This window comes from Gracilinanus agilis, chromosome 6 (genome assembly GCF_016433145.1).
Source record: "Gracilinanus agilis isolate LMUSP501 chromosome 6, AgileGrace, whole genome shotgun sequence".
NCBI lineage: Eukaryota > Metazoa > Chordata > Mammalia > Didelphimorphia > Didelphidae > Gracilinanus > Gracilinanus agilis.
The window spans coordinates 228038599-228062469 of record NC_058135.1 but is presented as its reverse complement, the minus strand read 5'-3'; the positions used below and the strand labels follow the sequence as shown (position 1 = coordinate 228062469).

The 23871-nt window shown below is 40.9% G+C and overlaps 1 protein-coding gene across 1 annotated transcript in view; it reads left to right on the top strand.

Annotated features, from left to right (window-relative positions):
* Window positions 1-23871, top strand: part of DNAAF9 (dynein axonemal assembly factor 9) — a 129836-nt gene that overhangs the window by 63790 nt on the left and 42175 nt on the right. The window contains exons 19-24 of the mRNA XM_044680921.1: window positions 8309-8455; window positions 13656-13744; window positions 14279-14380; window positions 14673-14790; window positions 18114-18202; window positions 20162-20320. Of these exons, the coding sequence (XP_044536856.1) occupies window positions 8309-8455; window positions 13656-13744; window positions 14279-14380; window positions 14673-14790; window positions 18114-18202; window positions 20162-20320 (704 nt within the window). The remainder of the gene's footprint in view (window positions 1-8308; window positions 8456-13655; window positions 13745-14278; window positions 14381-14672; window positions 14791-18113; window positions 18203-20161; window positions 20321-23871) is intronic.

The following is a 23871-nucleotide window of genomic DNA, read 5'->3' as shown; positions in this document are numbered from 1 at the left end:
ACTGACCATTCTGAAGGATTATTGAAAAATACTTGACTTTCTAATAAAGAAGTAATGAATTCAAGGTGCTGCTCTGTAACTGCAAGGTGTAGGTTCGTGGGCATGGAGAGGATGGGCATTTGTGCTGCTTGGCTATGCAGATCTGATACAAGGTCTCTGTTTTTCTTCCAGTTTCTCTAGAGCAGTGATGGTGAACCTTTTAGAACCTTTTAGCCCCTCCCCCAACACATGCTGGGTACACCCTGCCACCCCCCCTTACTCCACACAGGAGAGGGAGGAAGCACTCCCATTGTGTGAAAAATACTGTCCAGCAGGATGGAGAGCAGGAGGGGAGCAGCTCCACCCAAGTCCTTCTGCCTTTCTAGTAATGAACTGGGGGGTGGGGGGAAGCGACTGAGTGCCCACAGAGAGTGCTCTAAGTGCCATCTTTGGCACTTGTCTCATAGGTTCACCATCACTGCTCTAGGGGTTGTTGTGGAGGGAAAGAGTGGTTAGCAATGGATCTATCAAAATAGGATGAGAAGGAAAAAACAGAAGAGAAACTCACTGAAGCATTTTTAAGACTCACGGAAGAGAGCAAAGACTAGCACGGCTTTGAAAATAACACATTGAATTTATTATGCTGAAAAAATAAAAGTGAGATAGTCATGACGTGGTTTTGCAGTTTCACATGTGATCTTTTGCTCTTCTACTTATGTCTAGAAATGCTTGTCTTATTTGGTCTTAGTTAAGTTCAGAATTCAAAAAAGAAAAAAAAAGATAGCTCACTGGAAAGGGGATGGAGAAAATAAATAACATGTGTTAGACATGGATTTAAAGATTCTATGCCCTTCTAAACTGTAGGAGAATGATGCTCTTGGGCACAGAGTAGAAGCATTTCTCTTTGGGAAATAATTCTAAAAATAGAGATTTATAAACAAGTAGAAGGGACTTTAGAAATGATAGGGAAAAGGTCATTAGACATCTAATATATGCAAAGCAAAGCATGGTGGTAAGTGCTAGGGACATAAATAGAAAAGCAGAGCCAGTCTCTCCTCTCACATTCTAGAGTTCACATTCTAATGGGGGAGACAACACATATAAAAGGGTTTAACTACAGTCATATGAAAGGTTCCATGGTTCTTAGGGGAAGCAGCAAAGCAAATGGTAATGCATGTTCTTTAATGTTGTTTCCACTACTAAAATCATCTCTTTCTTAGTTTTGAGTCATTTGGCAATTTTAATGGTTTTAGTGTAAGAACTTTGTGTTTTGAGTCTTTAGTAGCTGTGGTTGCTGAGGAAGCTGGGACTTTTAGCAAGATCACATCTCCACAGGAGTTGCTTCTCTAATTGATGGCTGTAGAGACAGGCCTAGAAGCAAGGTCCGTACTCTTGAAGCCACTGCTGTTCTCAGGGCTCTTGGCCTTACCTGCCTTTTGGTGGCAGTCAGTAGTTGCTAGCAGTAGTGTCAAAAAGGGCAGATCCCTTCTCCTCAAAGATTGGCCCCCTCAATGATGGCTGTAGAAGGCAGAATGGAAGTAGGGCTGTTGGTCTGAAAGGCATTGATTTACCGAAGGCTCTTGGATTTAGGATCCTGGGATATTTTCATTGGATCTTTGGAGAGGTGGTGGTCAAAATGGTGGTGTTTTTAGTGATGTTTTTAACCCATCTGACACATGCCACCTCTTCTTACTACCTCAAGGTGCCTTGCTTATCCTTGGGTGGCACATACTGTTTAAATAATTATTTCTTCTCAGTGAATATACTGGATAAATAGTCTGGTTTACTGGGTAGGAGGGTCTAGGCTAGAACAAAGGGATATGCAAAAGCATTTCCATTCCAGAAAATATTTAAAGCTTTTGACCATGAACCCTGAATAATAATCTCCATTACCAGGGCAATCTCCACATAGTAGTGATATTTGGTCAACTGAAACCAGAGTTCAACCTGAGTTCATCGTGTTCTTAAGGAGCCCGTTGGTGTCATGCAGGACAGTGTAGCCGATTAGGGCCAGATAAGCCAACTTCCCATTGGCCATATCAGGGGTGCCATCCCAGTGGGAGGCAGAGAAGATGCCTATCCCCTTACTCCTTGGAGGAGTCCACACCTGAATGCACTTCTGTCATGCAAAACTTGGACTTCAGTCACAGCCACTTAATTTAGTAAGCAAATGGTTAGGATGGTACAAACATGATTGTATTTCAACTATAATACAGAAAAAAAAAACAAGAGGCCCTCCTTATCCTTGTTCCCTTTTTCATTAAGGCTACACTGACTGAACCTTTGTAATTCAGTAGCTATTTCAATGCTGACCTTCCTTCAATTGTTTCATACAAGAGAGTCTCTTTTCATATAACTATGGCTTTTTATTATATCTAACTTTTAGCATTGAGCTAGTGCCAGATATTTGTGTTAAGTAAAAGTTTAAAGTCAAGTCTTATTGTTTCTTAACAGTGTGGAGCAAGTTGCAGTGAAGGGAAAAGGGCAGGGGGTGAAGTAGAGTGGCTTGAGCAAGGCATTGGGTAGCCTTGCCATGTAATAGCAACCTTCAGGCACAGAAAAGAGTGTTTTGTTTTTTTTTTTATCTTTATACAAGCTAGCTTTCAGAAAGGAAGAGTGAAGACCTAGCTAGTGGTGTGCTCATGTGTGAATTTTTAATGACAACAAAATAAATTTACTGACCAGGATGAGCCTTTTCTGACCAAAACTGTCTAAAAAAGGCATGTAACTATAGTTGCTGGGAAAGTACTTTTAGTCTCCAGGATATCAATTTCAAAAGGTTATGTATAGGGGGCAGCTGGGTAGCTCAGTGGATTGAGAGTCAGGCCTAGAGACGGGAGGTCCTAGGTTCAAATCCAGCCTCAGACACTTCCCAGCTGTGTGACCCTGGGCAAGTCACTTGACCCCCATTGCCTACCCTTACCACTCTTCCACCTATAAAAAAAGTCAATACACAGAAGTTAAGGGTTTAAAATAAAAAAAAATAAAAAAAAAAAGGTTATGTATGTGCCTTTCTTTAAAAATTAGTGACAGACCTGCCATCTCTCTTCCATAAATTCCTTCCTAAACCTAGAGCTACTTTCAATCTCTTCACTTTTCTGAATTGTAATTTCCATCAGTTTGCTCCCTGCTGTGTAAAAAAGAAATGTTGATTAATCCTCATCATCAGCCTTGAGCAAAGAGCCCTTTTACTGCTCTAGATTTGGTGTACAAGACTGTGTTCACTTTATGCTCTTCTTGAGAATTTAGGCTTATTTCTTGATAACAATTTGGCAAATGCCTCTTTTGGAAAAAGCCCAAGGCCTTTGCTAGGTTATAGCTAGGACTTTTTTTTTTTTTTTAATACCCTTACCTTCTGTCTTAAAATCAATGCTATGTATTGGTTCCAAGGCAGAAAATGGTAAAGGCTGGGCAAAGGGGGTTAAGTGACTTGCCCAGGGTCACACAGTTAGGAAGTATTCAGAATCACGATTTGAATCTGGGACCCCTGTCTCTAGGCCTGGCTCTCAATCCACTGAGCTACCCAGCTGCTCCCCTTTTGGACATTCAAATGATACATTTTTTCTTTTTTTTTTTTAATTACATATTTCACCACCTTCAAAAAAACATTTAACTAAACAAATGCATAGAAAAAATTATGTGCAAAACCACATTTCTGAGGCTCAGGTGGATATGATGTTTTTCTTTAGCGAGTCTTTATTAAACTCTAATATGTATGATTTGTTAGAGAATTATTTGTATTGGGTAACTTTTAGTAGCATGTTACTAATATTGAATTTTAACCAATGTTTAATAGAGAAAGGGCGGCAGGGGGGAGGGGAATGTCCCACCAGGCCCATAAAGCTATACCCCATTTGGGGGGGATTGTTTAAGGTCTCTATTAATGAGAACTGATATAATTCTGTGTGTGGTTGGCTTGAGGCTATAGTCTGCTAGAAAGATGACTGTCAGAGACCACCAGGGACCCTCTGTTTAAAGGTCCCAAGGGGTAAGAATATAGGTGGACTCAGGAGGGCTAATGGTGAAAGCAATTCTCTCTCTTTTGAATTAACCTGACCCATGTTATACTCTTACCTATTACTAGCTTAAGGTCCTTCTGACCTGATGAGCCCTCCTGACTAAGAAACCTTTCCTGACTGATCCTTTTTGCTCTTCCAATTTTTCCTATGCTACCAGGGGAAGGTTCTTCTTACTACCTGTAATCTCTCAGTGAGGGGTCCTCGATCTTTATTTCTGGGGGCCTTTACCTCTGGGGGTCCTTGTTCAGGTGCCAGTTGTCAGAGACCACCAGGTACCACCTGTTTGGGAGTCCTGAGGGGTAAGAAGGTAGACGGACTCAGGAGGGCTGACGGTGAAAGCAGATAACCATGCTGTCTCAGGAATACCTGACTTCTGAAGGGACTTTTGAATGTGTATATGTGTACTTCTTCAACTTCCTATACTAGCTATTGGGATAACTGACCTCAAAGAGTCAGATTATGTCCTCTTTTGCTGTAAAGGAAGTCCCTAGGTGAAGCTGGCCCCTAACACCAGTCTAGAGGGATATTTGGAAATTAACTTGGGCCTTTTGGTGTGCCTGGCACCAAAGTTGGGAGACTGGTCCCTCCTTCTATGGGTGTGAGGCTCCACTTGTAAGGAGCCAGAATAGGTAGATAGATACCTATAGGATGTAATATATAAGGGACTCCAAGAAGATACATAGGAACAAAAAGATGTCTTCCAAGCATCTATCAGGTTTCCTGACATTTGATCATTATAAAGATGCATTTCTTGGGTCTGGAAAGCTTTTCAGAGCTTCAGAGTCTCCCATTAGAATTTAACTATGCCTGAACTACCATCCTTAATATCAGCTAATACATTAGCAGGGATTAGTTGATCACATTGCATTTCAACTATGCCAACTATCTGAGAACAGGACTGTGCCAGAATGGGGCCCACAATGGGGCATGGGAAGGGAATGAGAGAAAAGAGGTAATGGAGGAGGAACCAAAGACAACCTTCATATCCTTGAGAGAAATGCTGGAGGAGCCACGACTAGAAATCAATGGGAGAAGAATTTCAACTTCTCTGCTTTCACAAAGTAGAGTCGGGGAGTGGCTTTCTTTGAAAAGTAGAGCTTTTGGCATCATTTATGGAAACCTGAGATTCTTCCCTAGTTTTCTCTCATTTTCATGGGGGAAAAAGGAAGAAGGAGAAAGGTAGACAGTATTAGAACAGGAATATTATCACATCTGGAGGAGGAAAACACTACCATTTAGACTGTGAAAGTGGCTGACTTTGCCATTGTTCTTCCTTTCCTCATGGGAGTCATTGATTTATTTGGAATACCTGACATTCTGGTAAGCCTGGTATGAAGCAGCCAGGCAATATAGTCAATAGCACACTGGACCTACAGGCAGAAAGGCATTCGATGTTTAGATACTGCTAGCTGGGTGACCCTGGGCAAGTTACTGAGCTTCTCTCTTCTTCAGTGTCTTCATCTGTAAATTGGAGCTAATAATAAAACCTGCCTCTCTGGGTGATTGTGAGGATCAAATGAGACAGCATATCAGAAGTTCTCAGCACACCCTCAAATGTTATCTTGGTAAATCCTGGCTCCTATGGCTCTCTTCCATTCTTGAACCTTAACATATCTGCAGTTGTCATTACATCCTCTAACAATGAGGTTTCTTCCACTTATTTCTAACATCTGTTCCCTTCTCACCACATCCTCTACAACCACACTCATTTATTTTTTAAGTTTGTTTATTTAATTAATTGATTTAGAATATTTTCTCATAGTTACATGAATCATGCTCTTTATCTCCCCTCCTCCCGTCACCCTCCCATAGCCATCGCGCAATTCCACTGGGTTTTACATGTGTCATTGATCAAGACCTATTTCCATATTATCGATATTTGCACTAGGGTGATCACTTAGAGTCTACATCCTTGATCATATTCCCATCAACCCATGTAATCAAGCAATTGTTTTTCTTCTGTGTTTCTGCTCTCACAGTTTTTTCTCTGGATGTGGATAGCATTCTTTCTCATAAGTCCCTCAGAATTGTCCTGGATCCTTGCATTGCTGCTAGTACAGAAGTCTATTACATTCTATTGTGCCACAGTGTATTCGTCTCTGTATACAATGTTCTCCTGGTTCTGTTTCTTTCGCTCTGCATCAATTCCTGGAGGCCTTTCCAGTTCATATGGAATTCTTCCAGTTCATTATTCCTTTGAGCACAATAGTATTCCATCACCAACAGATACCACAACTTGTTTAGCCATTCCCCAATTGAAGGACATCCCCTCATTTTCCAATTTTTTGCCACCACAAAGTGCACAGTTATGAATATTTTTGTACGTCTTTTCCCTTATTAACTCTTTGGGGTATAAACCCAGCCGTGGTATGGCTGGATCAAAGGGCAGACAGTCTTTTAAAGCTCTTTGAGCATAGTTCCAAATTGCCTTCCAGAATGGTTGGATCAATTCACAACTCCACCAGCAATGCATTAATGTCCCAATTTTGCCACATCCTCTCCAACATGTATTATTTTCCTTTGCTGTCATATTAGCCAAAAATCTGTTAGTTGTGAGGTGGTACCTCAGAGTTCTTTTGAGCTGCATTTCTCTGATTATAAAAGATTTAGAATAATTTTTCATGTTCTTATTGATTTCTTTATCTGAAAATTGCCTATTCATGTCCCTTGCCCATTTGTCATTTGGGGAATGGTTTGATATTTTGTACAATTGATTTAGCTCCTTATAAATTTGAGTAATTAGACCTTTGTCAGAGGTTTTTGTTATAAAGATTTTTTTCCCAGTTTGTTGCTTCCCTTCTAATTTTGGTTGTATTGGTTTTGTTTGTACAAAACCTTTTTTATGTAATCAAAATTATTCATTTTACATTTTGTAATATTCTCTAACTCTTGCTTGGCCTTAAAATCTTTACTTTCCCATAGATCTGACAGGTAAATTATTCTATGTTCACCTAATTTACTTATAGTTTCCTTCTTTATATTTAAGTCATTCACCCATTCTGAATTTATCTTGGTGTAGGGAATTGCCCTCATTTAGACCCATGCCTTTTCTTGCTTTGGCTATATTTATTCACTGATCTTCTTGATTATCTACTTGGCCTGACTGTGCTTTACATTACTGCCCAAGTAATCAACCCATCGCTCTGCTCATCTCACTCCTCTCCATTCAGACACCTTCGAGGGCTCCCTCAAGTATTAAAGAAATACAAATTATGGTTAGAATCTGATTGTAGATCAAAGTAGATCAAAACTTTCACTTGATTTCCTTCTTGAGCTTTTTATTGTATATGTGATATTTGTCTTCAATCATGGCATGGGAAATGTAAAAATGCGTATTTCATGATAACACTGGTATAAACTGTATCAGACTATTTACTGCCTTGGATAGGGGAGGGAGGGAGGAAGAGAATCTCAATTACAAAATGTCAGAAAGCAATCATCAAAAGTTGATTCTTTGCGTAATTTTTAAAAATAAAATTTAATTTAAGAATAAATACAAGTTTCTTAGACTGGTATGTAAGCCTTCCATAATTTGGTTGTAACCTACCTTTTCAAACTTATACTACCCTCTCTCACATGTTCTCCATTCCAACCAAGCTACCTTATTCTCTCTCCATCCCATGACATTCTGCCCTCTTAAACTGTGCCTTAACTCATTTTGTCTTCCATTCCTGGAACAGATACATCTCCCCACAACCATCTCTGTATTGATGTCACTCTCCTTAAAGTCTAACTTGGATTTCCCTTTTTTCATAAGGACAACACAGGCAGGGGCAGCTAGATAGATTGTCAGGCCTGGAGATGAGAGATCCTGGGTTCAAAATTGGCCTCAAGACACTTCCTACCTATGTAACTCTGGGGAAGTTATTTAACTCCAACTGCCTATCCCTTCCCACTCTTCTGCCTTAGAACTGATATTCAGTATCAATTCTAAGACAGAAGGTAAGAATTTTTTTTTAATTAAAAATAAAAAAATATTATTTTATCATTGTCTGAAATTTTTCCTTTGTACCAAACTCTACCTTCTCTTATGCTCATTCTTAGACTATTTTAACCACCTAGTAGGCTATAAACTCTTAGAGGCCAGGCACCGTGTTGTTTCTCACCTTTGTATCTTTGGGCCTAGTACAATGCCTAACACATAGCTTAATAGGAGTCTATTAAATGGAAGAAATGAGAACTGCCAAATTATTATGGCTATTGGTTTTCATATTGGCTTATGGATGATGGACAATCCAAGTATCAATGGAAACATTCTCTTCCTTTTTCAAAAGTACTTTTAGTAAAATATTTTTTTCTCTCATACTTAGGACTCCACCAGTGTTGTTGCTGCCTTATTGATAGACTTCAAAAGTTCCTTGCATCCTTATCTTCCAGTTGAATTCTACACATCAAGCAATTTTCTGATGATTGCCTTTTTCCCCAAATCCAAGATGTACCAAGCATTCTATGCAGAGGTAACACCAACTTATTTCAAGGTTTCTTTGACAAAATTGAGCCACTTTTGGCACACCAATCACAGTGCTCTGCACAGAGTAGGTGCTTAAGTAAATGTTTTTTATGTTCTATTTTAAAACTACTGCTGGTTTGTTTCAAACAATTTAAAAATCAGTGGGAAAACAAGAATGATGATCGTTAGAGAAGACAGCAATGAAATCGGGAGTGCTATGTGGATGCTTTAGTGAAGCATAGTGTATGGACCAGTCAAAGGCCTCATATTGACCATTATTGACCTTTAGCAAGACCTCACTGCGGCAGCAGCAAAATAGTGTATAGCTCCAGTCCTCAAAAAACTGGAAGCCAAGCTTGGACTGAGCTTCTAACATGCTGACCATAAAGAGGGGAGAAGCAAAGAGAGAGGACAGTTTGAGCCCATTTCATAAGAAAATGCCCACCATTACATTGAAAAGAATCACTAGGATTAAGTCAACATGCAAGGCTTCTCCCTTGAGTTAGATTTCAGAGATATGAGGCTTAGCAATCTAGCAGAATAAGTATTTGAGGGCAGAGTTGAGTTTCTATGAAGATTCTCAACCAATATTTAATTTTGTTTTTCTTTTAAAAGGCCACCCCTAGTTTTTTCACACCCTGGGTTTGGACCCATCCTTAAGTGTGTGGTTGCATTAAAAACTCTCTAATGATCTAGAGAAAGTCATTCTTTGTGATCCTGCCATGATGTTTATCTTCTTAGTCTAGATGTTAGCTGCCTTTGGACAAAACTAATGGAGTACTTGACTCAGGTTTCTAGACTGTGCAAGCTCGTGCAGCCTCTAATCACCAGCTCCTTTCTTCCCTGCAGTATGAGAGGCTCGATGCTGCACCTGACTCTCCTAATCTTTTGTGTGAGAAAAATCTTCTTCATTTTTGTAGCTATCCCTAGTTCCTAGTGGTTGCTTATTTATTAATTCCCTTAATAATCCTGTAGTCATTACTGGAATACTTATTTGTGGTCTATTCTAGTTCGTTCATGCCAGTTTTAGAAAACAGATGTTATCCTCGTTGATGTTTGAGTATGATACTTCCTCTCTGTTTGACTAGTTTCATGGCTAGTTGTCTCCTCTTCCCTGACAATGAAGACCCTGAAGCTATACCAAGGCTGTTAGAAAGAAAGGCTTTGAAAGGTGCTTAGGGAAAAGGTTTCACAGTCTTCTACCTGTTTTCTAGTTTTCTCAGTGTAGTTAATTGTTTGTTGACACTGACTTACCTTACTATTCCTGTCTGTTGTCTAGCTCACTACATGATATGACTTTTTTGGCAATTCCTGAGAAGGTGGCCTAAGGTTGGTCTTTCTTCAGATGAGAACCTTAGGAAAATGGACCAGGCTTGACAGATGGAAGTCTGAGTGCTTCACCAGCCATGTTTTTAATGGTGAAAGTGGATTGGCAAAGAATTTTTGTCACAGTCAAATAAGGAATGGTTACTGACCAAGTAGGAGAAAAAATCCATTGTCTGTCACAGTGTCCTTAGATGCCAATTTCCTATGTTCAGAGACCTCACCAACAATCTAGGCAGAGAGACATCCATTCTAAGATGACCCCACAGCTAAGAATGTTATTAAGATATATTAAAGCCTCAGAAATAGCGCTTTGGACAGCCACAGTGCCCACAAAAGGAGTGAGGTCTTCCTTCTATGGGATTCTTTTGGAAAGGGAAAAAAGAAAAAAGAAAAAAAAAGAAGAGAAAAGAAGAGAAAAGAGTTGAAAGGTCTTGAAGCTATTACAGGAAAAGGAAGATCAAGTTGCTTCCTCCTCACGCATAGTGTTTGAGGTAGATGAGATGTGGCTGGTGGAGCTCAACACCTTTCTGAGACATGGCCTGATTCAATGCCTCATATGTGCTTGGGGATGGGAGGTAAAAAGATGAAAACACAAAAAAGTCTACCCTCAAGGAGGGTATTCTATGGGGGAAAAAGGCATACAGCCATGGTACTATTAAGTATATACTTGCTAATTTCTGGAGGAATTGGGAAAGACTTCCTTTCTCTAGGAGACTTCTGATTTTTCCTGGGTTTTGGGAAGTTGCAGATGTGCAGATATGAAAGGTGGCACCAAACTAGCTCTTCTTCAAAGTTTGATTGCTAGAAACAGAGTTTTGAGGAAAACTCTTCCTCAGTCATACCAGAAAGCGAGAGTAAAAGGATCACACACACACACACACACAACACACACACACACACACACACACACACACACACACACACACACACACACACACACACTGAGTAAGTTGAAACCATCTCTAACAAAGCTGCTTTATTATTTCTCTCTTTTCCCCCCTCAGTTTTGAGAGCCGATAGTCCGAGGCATGTACCCTGTCTCTAGGAAGCCAGCCATGGTTTTTAGCACTCTGCCCTCATAGAAGCTTGGCTTTCTGGAAGCGATTGTCATCGTCATTTTGAAATGTGATGTTCACAGAGCACGCCGTTTAAATGCTGGCTGCTATCGTTGTTGTTTTGCTTATTATTGCAATTGTTGTAAGATCCTAACTGGGCTCTCCTGCTTCGGCGCTGCTGCTGAGTGACTTTCCTGAGCACCTCGGGTCTGGCCCCATCCTCTGCCCAGGCTTCCTACTCGTTACGCCCCTACGCACAGGCTGCCAGCCATACTGGCTTACTTGCTGCTCCTTCTGCAGGACGGGCTGTGTCTCTCTGCTTTTGCACTGGCTGTGCCCCCATCCCATGGCTGGGATACTCTCCTTCCTCACCTTCCCCTCCCAGAATTCCTTGTCTCCTTCAGGACTCAGCCCCTTAGCTAGGTGGTACAGTGGTTGGAGTGCTGCACCTGGAATCAGGAAGACCTGAGTTCAAATTTGACCTCAGGCACTTACCAACTATGAGCCCCTAGGCAAGTCACTTCACCTCTGTCTGCTTCCGTTTTCTCATCTACAATATGGGAATAATAATAACATCTTCCAACTAAAGTTGTTGTGAAGATAAAATGAAATAATATTTATAAAGCATTTTGCAAACCTTATTATTTACTTTATATGTGTTTTGTGTTGTCTGCCCTATTAAAATTATAAACTCCTTCAGGGCGGGAGTCATTTGTTCCCTTTTGTCTTTGTGTCCCCAGTGTCTCTGGTAATGTCAAATGCATAGTAGGCCCTTAATAAATATTTGAATAATTCATGAAGCATGCATTTTGATCTGTGTGAGCACAGTCTGAGCTGGGGGCTTTGTCCCTTCTCCTGGAGGAGAAGAGACTGGAATCTGCCAAATCCATTCAGTCTTGTCATTTATTGCCCAACACTGCTTCCCTTCCTCTTCTCCATGAGGGCCAGCACTTTTGGTCCACCGGATGGTGGGAAGAGTAGTATTTGGAGTCCAGTCTTGGTTCCACAACTTGAGAGCAAAATGGCCTCCACCAGTTTACTTTGTCATTTTCTCCAACACAATTTCCTCATCTGTAGAATGGAGACACTTGCCTGGCCCACCTCACAGGTTCATTCTAAAGATTAAGTAAGACCATATCTGTAAGATCTTTGGAAGTTCTTATCCTTCCTACTTTTCGCTCTCCATGTTCCTTCCCTATTTGATGTTTTGTTTCTAGACAAATCCTGAGATAAGTGTGCGAGCCCTTACTCTTGCCCATTGGCCCCATGTCAATCCCCTGTCCTTCAGCTCTCCACTATTCTCTATTTCTCTTCAAGACATCAGTGCCCTCCTCATCTTTAAGGCTGTCTTCTCTCTGCCAGGACAACGGCTCCCCCTTCCCCGTGAGGCCTGTGGCCAGTGGCCATTATCTCTACTCCAGCTGTGCTGTGTCCCGTGATTCTCGATGCTTCTAGAATGCCCCCTCAGTAACTCTTCAACCTAATGGGCCTCCTCTTGGCTGGCTTGAACTAAAATTCTTTAGAATGAAAGAATTTCAGAGTTGGAAGAGACTGTCAGAGACCATCTGCCTCATCCCTCGGATTCTCCCGGGCACAGGCCCAGAGTGGGAAGTGCCTTGCAGCCAAGCGTAGACTGAGGTAGTAACGGCCCCCATTCAGGCCCAGATTTCCTGATTTCCAGTGCAGCGCCTTTTCAGCCATCTCACTTTGTTCTTACTTCCTTGTTTTCCCTACATTATGATCTCCAGCCTACTGGGAAAAAGCCATCCTTCCTGAGGAAACTGCTGACACTACCTTTTCTTCTTTGCTAAAAGTAGCCCGTTAGGGTCCAGCTGTATGTGGCGCTCTTTTGGGCACTGATCACGACGAGGCAAGAGAGTCACAAGAGCTGCCGTGCCGTAGCGCCAGCCTGGCGCCTGCTGCATCAGAGTTTAAGAAGGAGCTGTTGAATGAAGTAATCAGTGAAGATGTAGAGGGACGCAGAAACACATGCAGAATGTTGGAGCAGGGATAGCTAACATTTATCCTAGTGAGGACTTGGAGGCTAAAAGTGCTTCTCTCCCAACAACTCTCTCAGTCCTGGTGAGGACATTGTTTGTTTCCATGGGGAAGGCTGTGGAAATTTGGAGAGAGGCTGCTTCTCCCTCCACTTAAGGTTTTGCAAAAGTGCATCTTTCCTAATTAAACCTGTAAGAATACCCAGAGCCCTGAAGGCTTCAAGGACGACCCTTGATTGTTTTTTCCTTCTAACTCTTTTTTCTGTCTTGTCTTTCTTCCCTTGCCTAGTTATTGAGGGTATGGACCTAAGCAAGAGGCTTAGGAATGAGTCTAACAGTATGTCCAGAGTTTTCCTTTATTGCCCTGCCTCCTAGGAGGCTGCATCTGATACTTCAGACAGAGAGACATGAGTAGTCTTTCTTGTTTATTACATGCTCCAGGGAAAATATTGCTATGATGGAAAAAACATGTGTGCTCATGTTCTCTCTCTCTCTCTCTCTCTCTCTCTCTCTCTCTCTCTGTCTTTCTCTCTCTCTCTTCCCTACCCCCCATCTATCTCTATCTCTCCCTCTCTTCCCTCCCCTCCCCTATTGCTGTATCTGTGTTGCCTCTGTCAATAGTAAACACCTCAAAATCAGGGACTCAGAGAATGATGCTGCTTGTTTGGAGAGATGTGTGTCTAGACCCCATTGAAAGGAAAGAGTGTTTGTTTTTGTGGTTTTGCTTTGAGCTGACAGTTTAGATTTTCAACAACAACCAAATCCCCATGTGGTTTCTACATCCTATTGTTGGGTTTTAAATGCTCTTCACATGGATTCTGTTTTTTAGGTCTTCTCTCCTTGGCAACACTCAGCTAACTCAGAGCTGGCTTTAAAAGTGATCCAGGAAGACGGATTATCTGAAGAACAAAAAAAATTGTAAGTTGCTGCTCTTAGTTTTGGGGCTTTCTTCTCCTGGCTATAATCGCTAAGTGATGTAAGCCCTGTAATGAAGGGTCTTCAACTCTGCCCAGCTCATGTTCATGGCTTCCTAGGACTTTGAAAGGAGCAGTACTGGCATATATCTATCTGCTGGGACCCTTTATATGCTACATACTCTATTATCCAGAAATCTTGGGAGAAAAGGAGCTTGAAATCACTCTGGAGGGGCCACTGTCTCACCCAAACTTTCACTACTTATAAAGTCCCTCCTTCCCTCGTGGGCTACCAACAGTGGCATGGCCATGTGCCACATGCCAGAAAAGTAGACAATAGGAATATTCTGTAGTATTACATTTAATCAGCCCTTAATAATCTCAAATTCATTCTGCATTTCATTGGTGTTAGAATCAATAGTTTTTGAGAAAATGAAAATATCATGTGCCTTTCTAGAAAGAATTTCAAGAGATTAATTACAAGCAACATTAACTCCAGTTATGCAGCACTTAAATGAACCAATATTTCTTATTTCAGATACTCCAATGTGCAAAAACTCTTTAATGCCCAGTCCTATCCTGTTGGGGAAAGAGAGAGTCAGCTAAAACTCTTGAGTTCCCGTCTCCCACATCTGGACTGGTAAGCCCATGGGTTTCCTGTTTGTGGATTGTTTATAGAATTTTCTGTATGTTATTTTTGGGAGTGACAGAAAGTAAAGTCTATGGTTGGCATGGAGGTCGAGCTCCTGGTGCTTTCTCAGCTTCCCTTTGAGCCAAGGCTGTTGTGTCACATTGGGGACAATTTGATTCTCAAGAGGAAAGCACCCTGGGGTTTGTTTTACAGCAGGCAAATCTAGAGTTTCCTACTTGAATAGGCATATTCAGGTTGTCTTGGAGATTGGAAGGTAATAACATCAGATTTGTTCTTCCAGGTTTCTCCAGCATTTTGCCATCTGCAGTATCAGCCAGGAGCCAATAATGAGGTCCCATTTTCCTGTTCTCCTGCAGCAAGGTGAAATCAGGCCTGCTCAGAAAGTGGAAAATGAAAAGGTAGCAGAGCTGATCCAGCAGCCTGGGAATGGGCAGGGTGGGGCCAGAGCCAGGGAAGGTCGCGCTGATCTGGTCTTCTTGGACACTTTGGTGTTGAACAAAGAAAATCCCTGGGAAGATCCCTTTCATAAGGAGACACCTCCTCGGAGCTTGATGTCATCGTACATCTGAAACCACCTTTGGACAATGTGTACAAAAGTCTCCCTTGCCCTGGTGGCTGATCCTATGGAGGATTAGGGAACAGCAGGCCCCCTCCCATGACACAGCACTCACATAAGGCCATGGGCCCTCCTCTCCTTGGCCCCTTCTCCCAGGGACAGATGGTTGGTCTCAAGCTGACAGCATACCTTGGTTTACCAAATAAACCAGAGCCCAAGTTTCCTAGCACCTGCTGCAGGATCGGCTAGAGCAAACAAGAAATACTCTTTTCCCAAGAATCATGTCTTCCTTAATTTACTCATTGGACTTTCCAATGTACTTCAGTCCCTCGGATATGACTAATACCTTAGGGTAAATTTTTACTGGACTCTTTCCAGTAAAATCTGAAACTCACAGCTAGCTGAGCCCAGAGCTTTGGGAAAAAGTAAGACAAGTCACTTTTGTTAGGAGACGTTTAGAGAGAGATCTGACACATAAGATTGTCCCACAGAGGGTTGCCGTAGGCACAGCAACACAGAGAAGACCCAGGGCAGGAGCTCCTCAAAGCCAGGGAACACTTTTCCATCGGTGTCTTTATTTCTCCAGCACCTGATACAGTGCTTTGCATGTCATAGATTCCTAATCAGTGTTTATTGAATAACATTGTAAACCACTACACTAGATAACTATCAGGTGACCTGAAGATTCCCTACAGGGTGATAGGGAAGAGGGAGGAAGAGGAGAAGGGACTCCCCAGTTTTCCCTTGGGCTGACATTGGTCCTGAGAGTTGGGCCTCCTAAAGCTTGGCATTGACACGTGGGCAGGGAGCAGAGTTGAATTGGGCTTTTGTGCTTTTAAAGCAACATTGTCCATAGACTTTCAGTTTATCATAACCCAGTGTCATTTGTTTTAAGTTATTAAGGGAAGAAAAATATGTGCATGTATGTTTTCTCTTTCCCTTCCTCATCCAATGAATTTAGTCCAATTTAATGACCATTTATTAAGCCCCTCGTTGGGTCCAAGGCCTTCTGCTGGGTTCTGGAAACACAGACTGAGCCACAAGGAGTTCCTGTTGTCAAGGAGCTCACAGTCTCCCAGGGAATAAAAAACATTCACAGATAAGTAAATATAAAGTAATCTAAGAAGGGAAAAACACTAACAATGTGGGGAGTCAGGAGAAGCTTCACAAAGAAGTTGATCCCTGAACTGAACTTTGAAGGAAACAGGATTCTGAGAGGCAGACCAAGCGCTCCAGGAAGCAGTTAGGATGTTGGCTGGATTAACTGTCCTGCATGCTTTCTCTAAAGCTATGACTGAGTTATACAAATTCTCTTTTCTCTGCATTCTCTCTCTCTTTAATCTCATTGACCCCTCGTGGTCTCAACAACCACCTCTGTGCAGCCAGTTCCCAGATCTCTTTTTCTAACCCTGATCTGTTGCTATCTTTCCCTTAGGCCTTCATATTCAGCAGGCCAAAATCAAACCTGTTTCTCCTAATTTTGCCCAAGGCTCCACCATTCCTCTTGTTTCTCACACCCATGAGTCTACAAAGCTAGTGTTGCCATTGATGTCTTTTTTGTTACCTTTCCTTAGCCAGTCATCAAGTCCTTCACTCCCATCCCTGTATCATTTTCCATGTCCATCCTCACTCTCTTCTCAGCTCTACCACAGTTGTTGTTCAGTCATTCAGTTATGTCCAGCTCTTTATTACCTCATGGACTGTACCATCCATTCAGTTTTTTTGGCAAGTATACTGAAGTGGTTTGTCATTTCCTTTTCCAGTAGATTAAGACATCCAGAGATTAAGTGACTTACCTAGGGTCACAAAGCTAGTAGGTCAGATTTGAACTTGAATTCCTGACTCCAGACCCAGTGCTCTATCCACTGAACCACCTGGTGGCTAGTCTCCACAGTATAGTTCCAGACATCCTTTCTTTTTTTAATTATATTTTTATTTTTATTTTGAATATTTTCCCATAGTTACACGTTTCATGTTCATTCCCTCTCCCCACACACCTCCTAACCCCCCTTAGCTGATGCACAATTCCACTGGGTTTTACATGTATCATTGGTTAAGACCTAATTCCATATTATTGATAGTTGGACTGGAGTTATCATTTAGTGTCTTCATCCCCAATAATATCCCCATCAGCCCATGTGTTCAAGAATTGTTTTACCTCTGTGTTTCTCCTCTCACAGTTCTTCCTCTGAGTGTGGCTAGTTTTCTAGACATTCTTTCTAACAGCACTTCCACTTCCGTCCTTCATACTGCCACCAAATAACCTTTCTCATACATAGATCTGGCCATATCCTTCCTGAGCTCAGAAATTTTAGTAGCTCCCTAATTGTCTTCCAAGTAAATTTCAAAATTGTTTTGTCTGGCTTCCTCTCCAATCTTCAGAGTCTTCAACACTCAGATTTTACTCTTATGTTTCCAACCTTAGATCTTATTTTATTCTTTTCTATGCCTTCTATGTTCATGCCATCTAGGGCTACTACCTCCCTTGTGTTCTCTTACTTCTTTATCTTTAGTCCCAATGTTCCCTGTTCCTCAGACTCCTATTCCTCCCTCTTCACCCAACAAGTGACGACCTGTCCTTTAAATCTCAATTCAAACACCATCTCCTCCTCTCTTTATGTTCCTAAGCTGTAATGACTTTCTACCTTGAACCTTACATAGCTAATTTTTTTTACAGCTTTGTAATGTGCTTGTCATATAAAAATATGTATTATAATTATTTGTTTCTGATTTGTTCCCCTAAAAAAGTGTAAGTTCCATAAGGTTAATGGTTATGTCTTAGCAAATAATAACAAAAGTTCACTTTATTAGTATTAATAATAACATTAATTAACATTTAGATAGAGCTTTAAAGTTTGTAAATTTACTTGATCCTCACCAACAACTCTTTGAAGTAGATACTATTATGCCTATATTACAGAGGAGGAAACTGAGACCAAAAGAGATTAAATGATTGGCTCAGTGTCACACAAACAAGTGTCCAGGCAGAATTTTTAACTCAGGTCTTTTTGATTCCAAGTCCTGAGCTCTGTCCATTGTACCACCTAGCTGCCTTCTAAGCTTTATAGAATGCCACCCCTATTCAACTTGAATTTGGTCCCCACCTTCATATAGTGTTTTCACTTAGTCCTTATTTATTTGTGGAATATCTTTTCCTTCCCCTAGGTGATTATCAGTATTGTCTCGGGGCTGCCAGGCTGTCATGCCAGTGATCTCTGTGCTTTCCTGGTCGCTCTGCATAGGGAGTATGGAAGGTTGGTATGGCTAACTGTGACCCTGACATTGGATTAAAAGGATTTAGCAGGTCTTGTTCTGGTGAGGGGCCACCTTGGCCATGTGCTGGACCAGGCAGACACTGGCATTAGGGTAATCCTTTGTCTGCTGTGGCCTTGTTGGAGAAGGAAATAAAGAACAGTGACCATAATGGAAATGGGAATCTTTGTATTCTGTCTCTCAGAAGAGGGAGCACAGGGCTGCGTGCTAAAGGAATTCCTAGAGCCCAGTGTGTAGGGCACACACACACAGAGCATCTATCTATTTGGCAAGAAATGCTCTTGAGAATGTCTTGCTAAATGCTACCCATCTCCTCATGAGGGGATGGCTGCACTTGGCATGAAGAATGAGACAGACATTTTTGGACATGAACAATATGGGTATTTTTTTTGCTTGACTATGCATATCTGTGACAAGATTTTGGTTCGATTTGGTTTTCAGTGGAGGGGGAATAAGGGGATTTGAGTGTGAGAGAAAATAAATGCTAGTTCATATTGATAAAAAAATTTTAAATCCTGCTGCCTAAGAAGCCTAGCTAGACTTTGATGTCTGCTTTGTCTGGAAGGAAGGGAGGAAAGGAAGGACGGAGGGAGGAAGAGTAGATTTGTCTGGAAACCTTATAAAGAAAGATATTTGGGAAGTGCTAGGAAAATCTCTCCTTGTTAAATTCTCACTGATTGACCCATAACCTGTTGTCAGTCTCAGTCAATAAACAGAAAGTATATATTTAAGGGCCTGCTAAAAGACTTGTCTGTATCAGGTACTATATTTTTAAAAATAAAGAGTTCACAATCTGGGGGATGGCTGAAGAAGTTACAATATATGATTGTAATGGAACACTATTGTGCTGTGAGATGAAAAAGCAGGAGGAGCTCAGAAAAGCCTGGAAGGACTTAGATACTGAAGCAGAAAGAAATAAGCAAAACCAGAACATTGTACATAGTGACAGAAATACTGTACAGTGAACAATTGTGAATAACTTAGCAATGTAGTGATCTAAAACTATCCCAAAGGACTTAAGATAAAATATGCCATCTGCTTCCAGAGAAAAAGAACTGTTGAGAGTCCAAATCTAGACCAAAGTGAACTTTTTTCACTCTTTAATTTTTTTTAATTGGAGTTTTTTTCCACAAAAAGATTAAAATTTTTAAATGTTTTACATGAATGCATGTGTAAAATCTATATGAGATTGCTTATCATCTGAGGGTGGGGGAGGGAAGGAGAGAATCCAAGATCTAGTATTCTTTGGAAAATGTTGAAAATTTGTTTTTACATGTAATTGGAGAAAAATTAAGTTAAATTGAAAAAAGAACTCACAATCTACCCATTTTTTTCAATCTATCTACTTCTTACCCTAGCACATGTTGATCAGAGCAGAATTGGGTTTTACGGCCTTTTGTAAAATCAGATAAGAGAAAAATCTTAAGATTCTCTGGCTCCTATAAATCAATATTTCTATAACTCCATAAGCTCTTTTTATAGTTTTACTTCTTTACTTAATTGCTAGTAAATTCTTTTTTTTTTAATATTTTATTTTTTAGAAAACTTGCTTGTGGCTTTGGATTAGTTGAGAAGAGAGGTGTCCATGTAGATGGAATAAGAGCTTTTGGTACCCAAAATGAGAGCATAAGAAGGAGAGAGCTTTGGGAGCCAAAACATGATTGAGACTAGAAAGTAAAAGAACAAATAGGCTCCAGATGGACTCTGGCATCTTAGACCATCCTTCTTTGCTTCCTTCCTTTTCAAAACTGACAGAGCACTGCTTTGCGTAGTCCCTTCTGATTTTTCAGCCCTGGAACTGCTCTTCTTCATAGGTCACAGAGAAGAGTTGCTTCCGTTCAAGCAGCAATTCCATTCAAGAACAATTGATAGAAGTTATCTAAACAACAGCAATAGGAGAAAAATCATCCTAGGACTGAGTTCATTTGTGTTGTTTCTAGGTGGATGGTGTATAGGCAGACCATGGACACCTCTGAATGTTTCAGTACCGCCCACTTCCAAAAGTATCTAACCAGTGCCCTGGAGGCCCAGCAGAACCGCCGGCCCAGACAATCAGCATATACCCGGAAAAAGACCAGATTGTTGGTGGTGTTACAAGGGTAAGCTTCTGAAATGTGACTAGACTCCTGTGAAAAAGGTCAAGGAGTGTTAATGGTCAATAACCTCAAAGTGTGTAGATATTGTGACTGGTCAGCCCCCAAACTGAGACAGTATCCTTAGGCTTCCGAACAAGAAAATCTAGAAGAAGATAGCTTTGCTCTCCTCTGCCCTGCTCTAGACCACAGCTAGGTTATTATATTCCATTCTGGATCCGTTACTTTTGGAAGGACATTGATAAGCTTTATCATGTCCCAAGGAAGGAGCTCAGGATGGTAAAGAGGCTGAGTCCATGCCATATGAAGAAGATTGGTTAAAGAAACTGGGGTCATAGTGATATCATATCTTTCAACATATTAATTCTAATATTAGAACTCTTCCTGAAAAAAAAGTGGGAAAGAAATTATCTGTACAAAAATATTCAGAGATATTCTATTTCTAATTGCAAAAATTTATACTTTTATATACGAGTGGAGAAGCTTAATTTATGATAGTATAATGAAAAATTAGGATCATACAGAGTGAAACCAGCAAAAAGAAAATCCCATATCCAGCACAGATACTCTGACTACCCCCATTTTTTTAAAAGTGAGTGAAAGAAGGAATGAAAATGGCATCAAAAGTGATAGAACTTAAATGTATCCCAGATGACCCAGAATAAAACCATTTTCTTGATTGTTTATGGTTTGCTGATTCATGTAGCTATGTCTTTTTGAAGGCTAGGGATCTAAGATAAAATTCTGACTCCTGACTCTTGTTCTATGGTCAGATCAGCTGATGGCAGAGTGAGTGGGATAGACCCCTAAATTTGGAGCGAGGAAGACCTGAACTCAATTTGCCCCAGAACTTACTAGGCAAATCATTTAAATACTTTCAACCTCAGTTTCCTCATCTGTAAAATGGGGATAATGATGGCCCCTATTGATCAGATTGTTTTAAATAAGGGGCAGTTAGGTGGCACAGTGGATAGAGGTCCAGGCCTGGATTCTAGAGGATCAAATGTGACCTCAGACACTTCCTGTGTGACAGTGGGTAAGTCAATTTAAAAAAAAAGTAAGAGTTAAAAAAAAGATTGTTTTAAACATCCAATGAGATAACATGTTAAGTACTTTGCATATCTTAAAGTGCTAGCCAGCACTTTATGCCAGCTTTTATTATGAAGTTAATAACGTGTAAAACATTTTTAAAAAGTTGCAAAAAGACTAAAGTTCTCTAACGGTTACAGACATCTCTCCCAAAGTAGAGTTGAGCAGTTGCTATAGCTAGGAGACTCCTCCCCCTTGTAGGTCTACAAGGGGAACCTGGGAACTACTGGTCAAAAATAGTAATAAGTTTGTTTAGCTATGGGTTAGACTAAATGTCCTTCATTGAAGTTGAAGTCAGTGACTGTGTTCACAAACAGTCACACCTCATATTAGCTTATTGTTTCCACTAAAGAATCAAGTCAAGGCTGCCTTAGGTGCCCGACTCTAATTGTGAGGCTTAAAGAGGGAAAGCTCATGTTTAAGAAAAGAAAGAAGATGATGATGCCCACAGACACATCCTTGACAGTCACTTTCTTCTCAAAGATACAATGCTCCTGAGCTGCCTTACGTTTGCTTTGCTTTGACTTTTGCTCTAAATGTATGGCACTGTGGGGGCAAATGAATAGTCTGAGCCTTTAAGTGGCTTACTTCCTCCTTGCCTATTTGTTTTAAGCAGTTACAGAATAAATTGGCATTCCAGCCCAGTGAGTAAAGAGTGACACTGGGGTGTGGAGCTAGGAGCAAGATGAAGAGCTTTACAATATGCATCTCATGGAGTTTCCACCTTCCCAGGATAAGAGGAATTATTTGATTTTTGATTGACTCCTAATGTTCCTGCCTCCACTGCTTCCCACTGTAATCTTCATACAAGTGCCCAAACAGCCTTCCCAAGGCCTGGGTCTGTCATATGCCCCCTTACCTGTAACATAGAAGTCAATCTTCTTAGCCAAGCACCCACTTTTCTAGCCCCATTTCATAGTGCTCTGCTTCAGAAACTCAAGGTTCCAGCCAAATTATGAACCTCTAGCCCAGTGGTTCTCAAACTTTTTTGGCCTACTGCCCCCTTTCCAGAAAAAAAATTACTTAGCCCCCTGAAATTAATTTTTTTATTTTAATAGCAATTAATAAGAAAGATAAATGCACCTGTGGCCATCACCACCTCCCTGGATCACTGCAGCACCCACTTTGGGAATCATTGCTCTAGCCCCTAGACCTCCTCAATCCCCTGCTTTTAATGCTCTTCTACTAAATTTTCTTAGTCCTAAACAGTATGTCCTTGTGTATCACCAATCCCAAGAATATAAGTTCAGTGAAGGCAAGAATTCTTTCTCACTTTGTGACTATGGTACCTTGTCAGTAGTAGGAGTGTAATAAATGTTTACCGAACTGAGTTGAATTGTTGATTTTCCAGTTCACAGTAAAGGTAGCAATTTCTTAACTGAAAGGCAGTGGCTTTGGCAAGGGTGGCATCTTTCATGTGACTAAAGTGAGTGAAGACTGGTCTTATGTTCATACACAAGCCCTTACTTCTATCTTAGTGAGTTAAGTCCCTCAGATTGAGTTACTGTAGCACTTGAATTGACCCATAGTGTCTCTATGGGAATCCACAGCTTGTTCTAAATATTGTATCTTTAGGGCTGTTATTACTGGCCAGATCTGTGCCCTTGAGGCTCAGATATTGAACCCTGGACAGCTTCCTTTGCTTCGTGTCTTCAATCCATCCCCTCTGGTATGAGACTCTCTTGAGCTGAGGTTTAGAGTTTCACTCCCTACAGTTGGCCTTTGTCTTTGGACAGTTTGAACAATCCTTCAGCAAAAGTCGGTTGCCCTTCTGAGTACAAAGCAGGATTTTCTTTTGTTTCCACAGACTGGAAGGTTCCATTTGACTTCACCAATATTGGCAATTGGCAATGAAGGCCCCTAAGGCTTTGACATCAACAGAAATTGTTGACTGATTGACAGGTGGTTATCTTTAAAACTGAATTAACATAAACCCTGGAACTAACTAAATCCTAAATTCAAACTGAAAATACAAAGATAAAGTAATGAACTTTAGGGAGCAGTTAAGAAAGTATGCTTATTTTGGAGAAAAAGGCTGTCCCCCCACTGTTTGATCAAGGTGATCTTAAGGCAGAAAGTAGATAAAGAAGAACCACAGATTTAACTACTTTAATAAGAGAATCTAAATTCAACTAACATGTATTTTGTACCTGTCATATGGATGGGATTGATTATCTTTGGCATTAGAGAGCTGTAAAATCATAATCCCTGCCTTCCGGGACCAGGCAGTCTAAGTGGAATGGAATACTCACATGAATCAGTATGATACCAGATATCTGAACAAAGGAGACACCTAAGCAAAGCTCTGCAGGAAACATGTGGGGCAAAGTACTTCTGGCTGGTGAGGATCCAAGAAGGTCTTCGATCAGGGGAGAAGATGGAGAAGTACATTCTAAGTAGAGTATGGTTGAGATGCACAGGATAGGTCAATGGAGCCTTTGATCAATTAGATAATGGTGAAGCTTTCC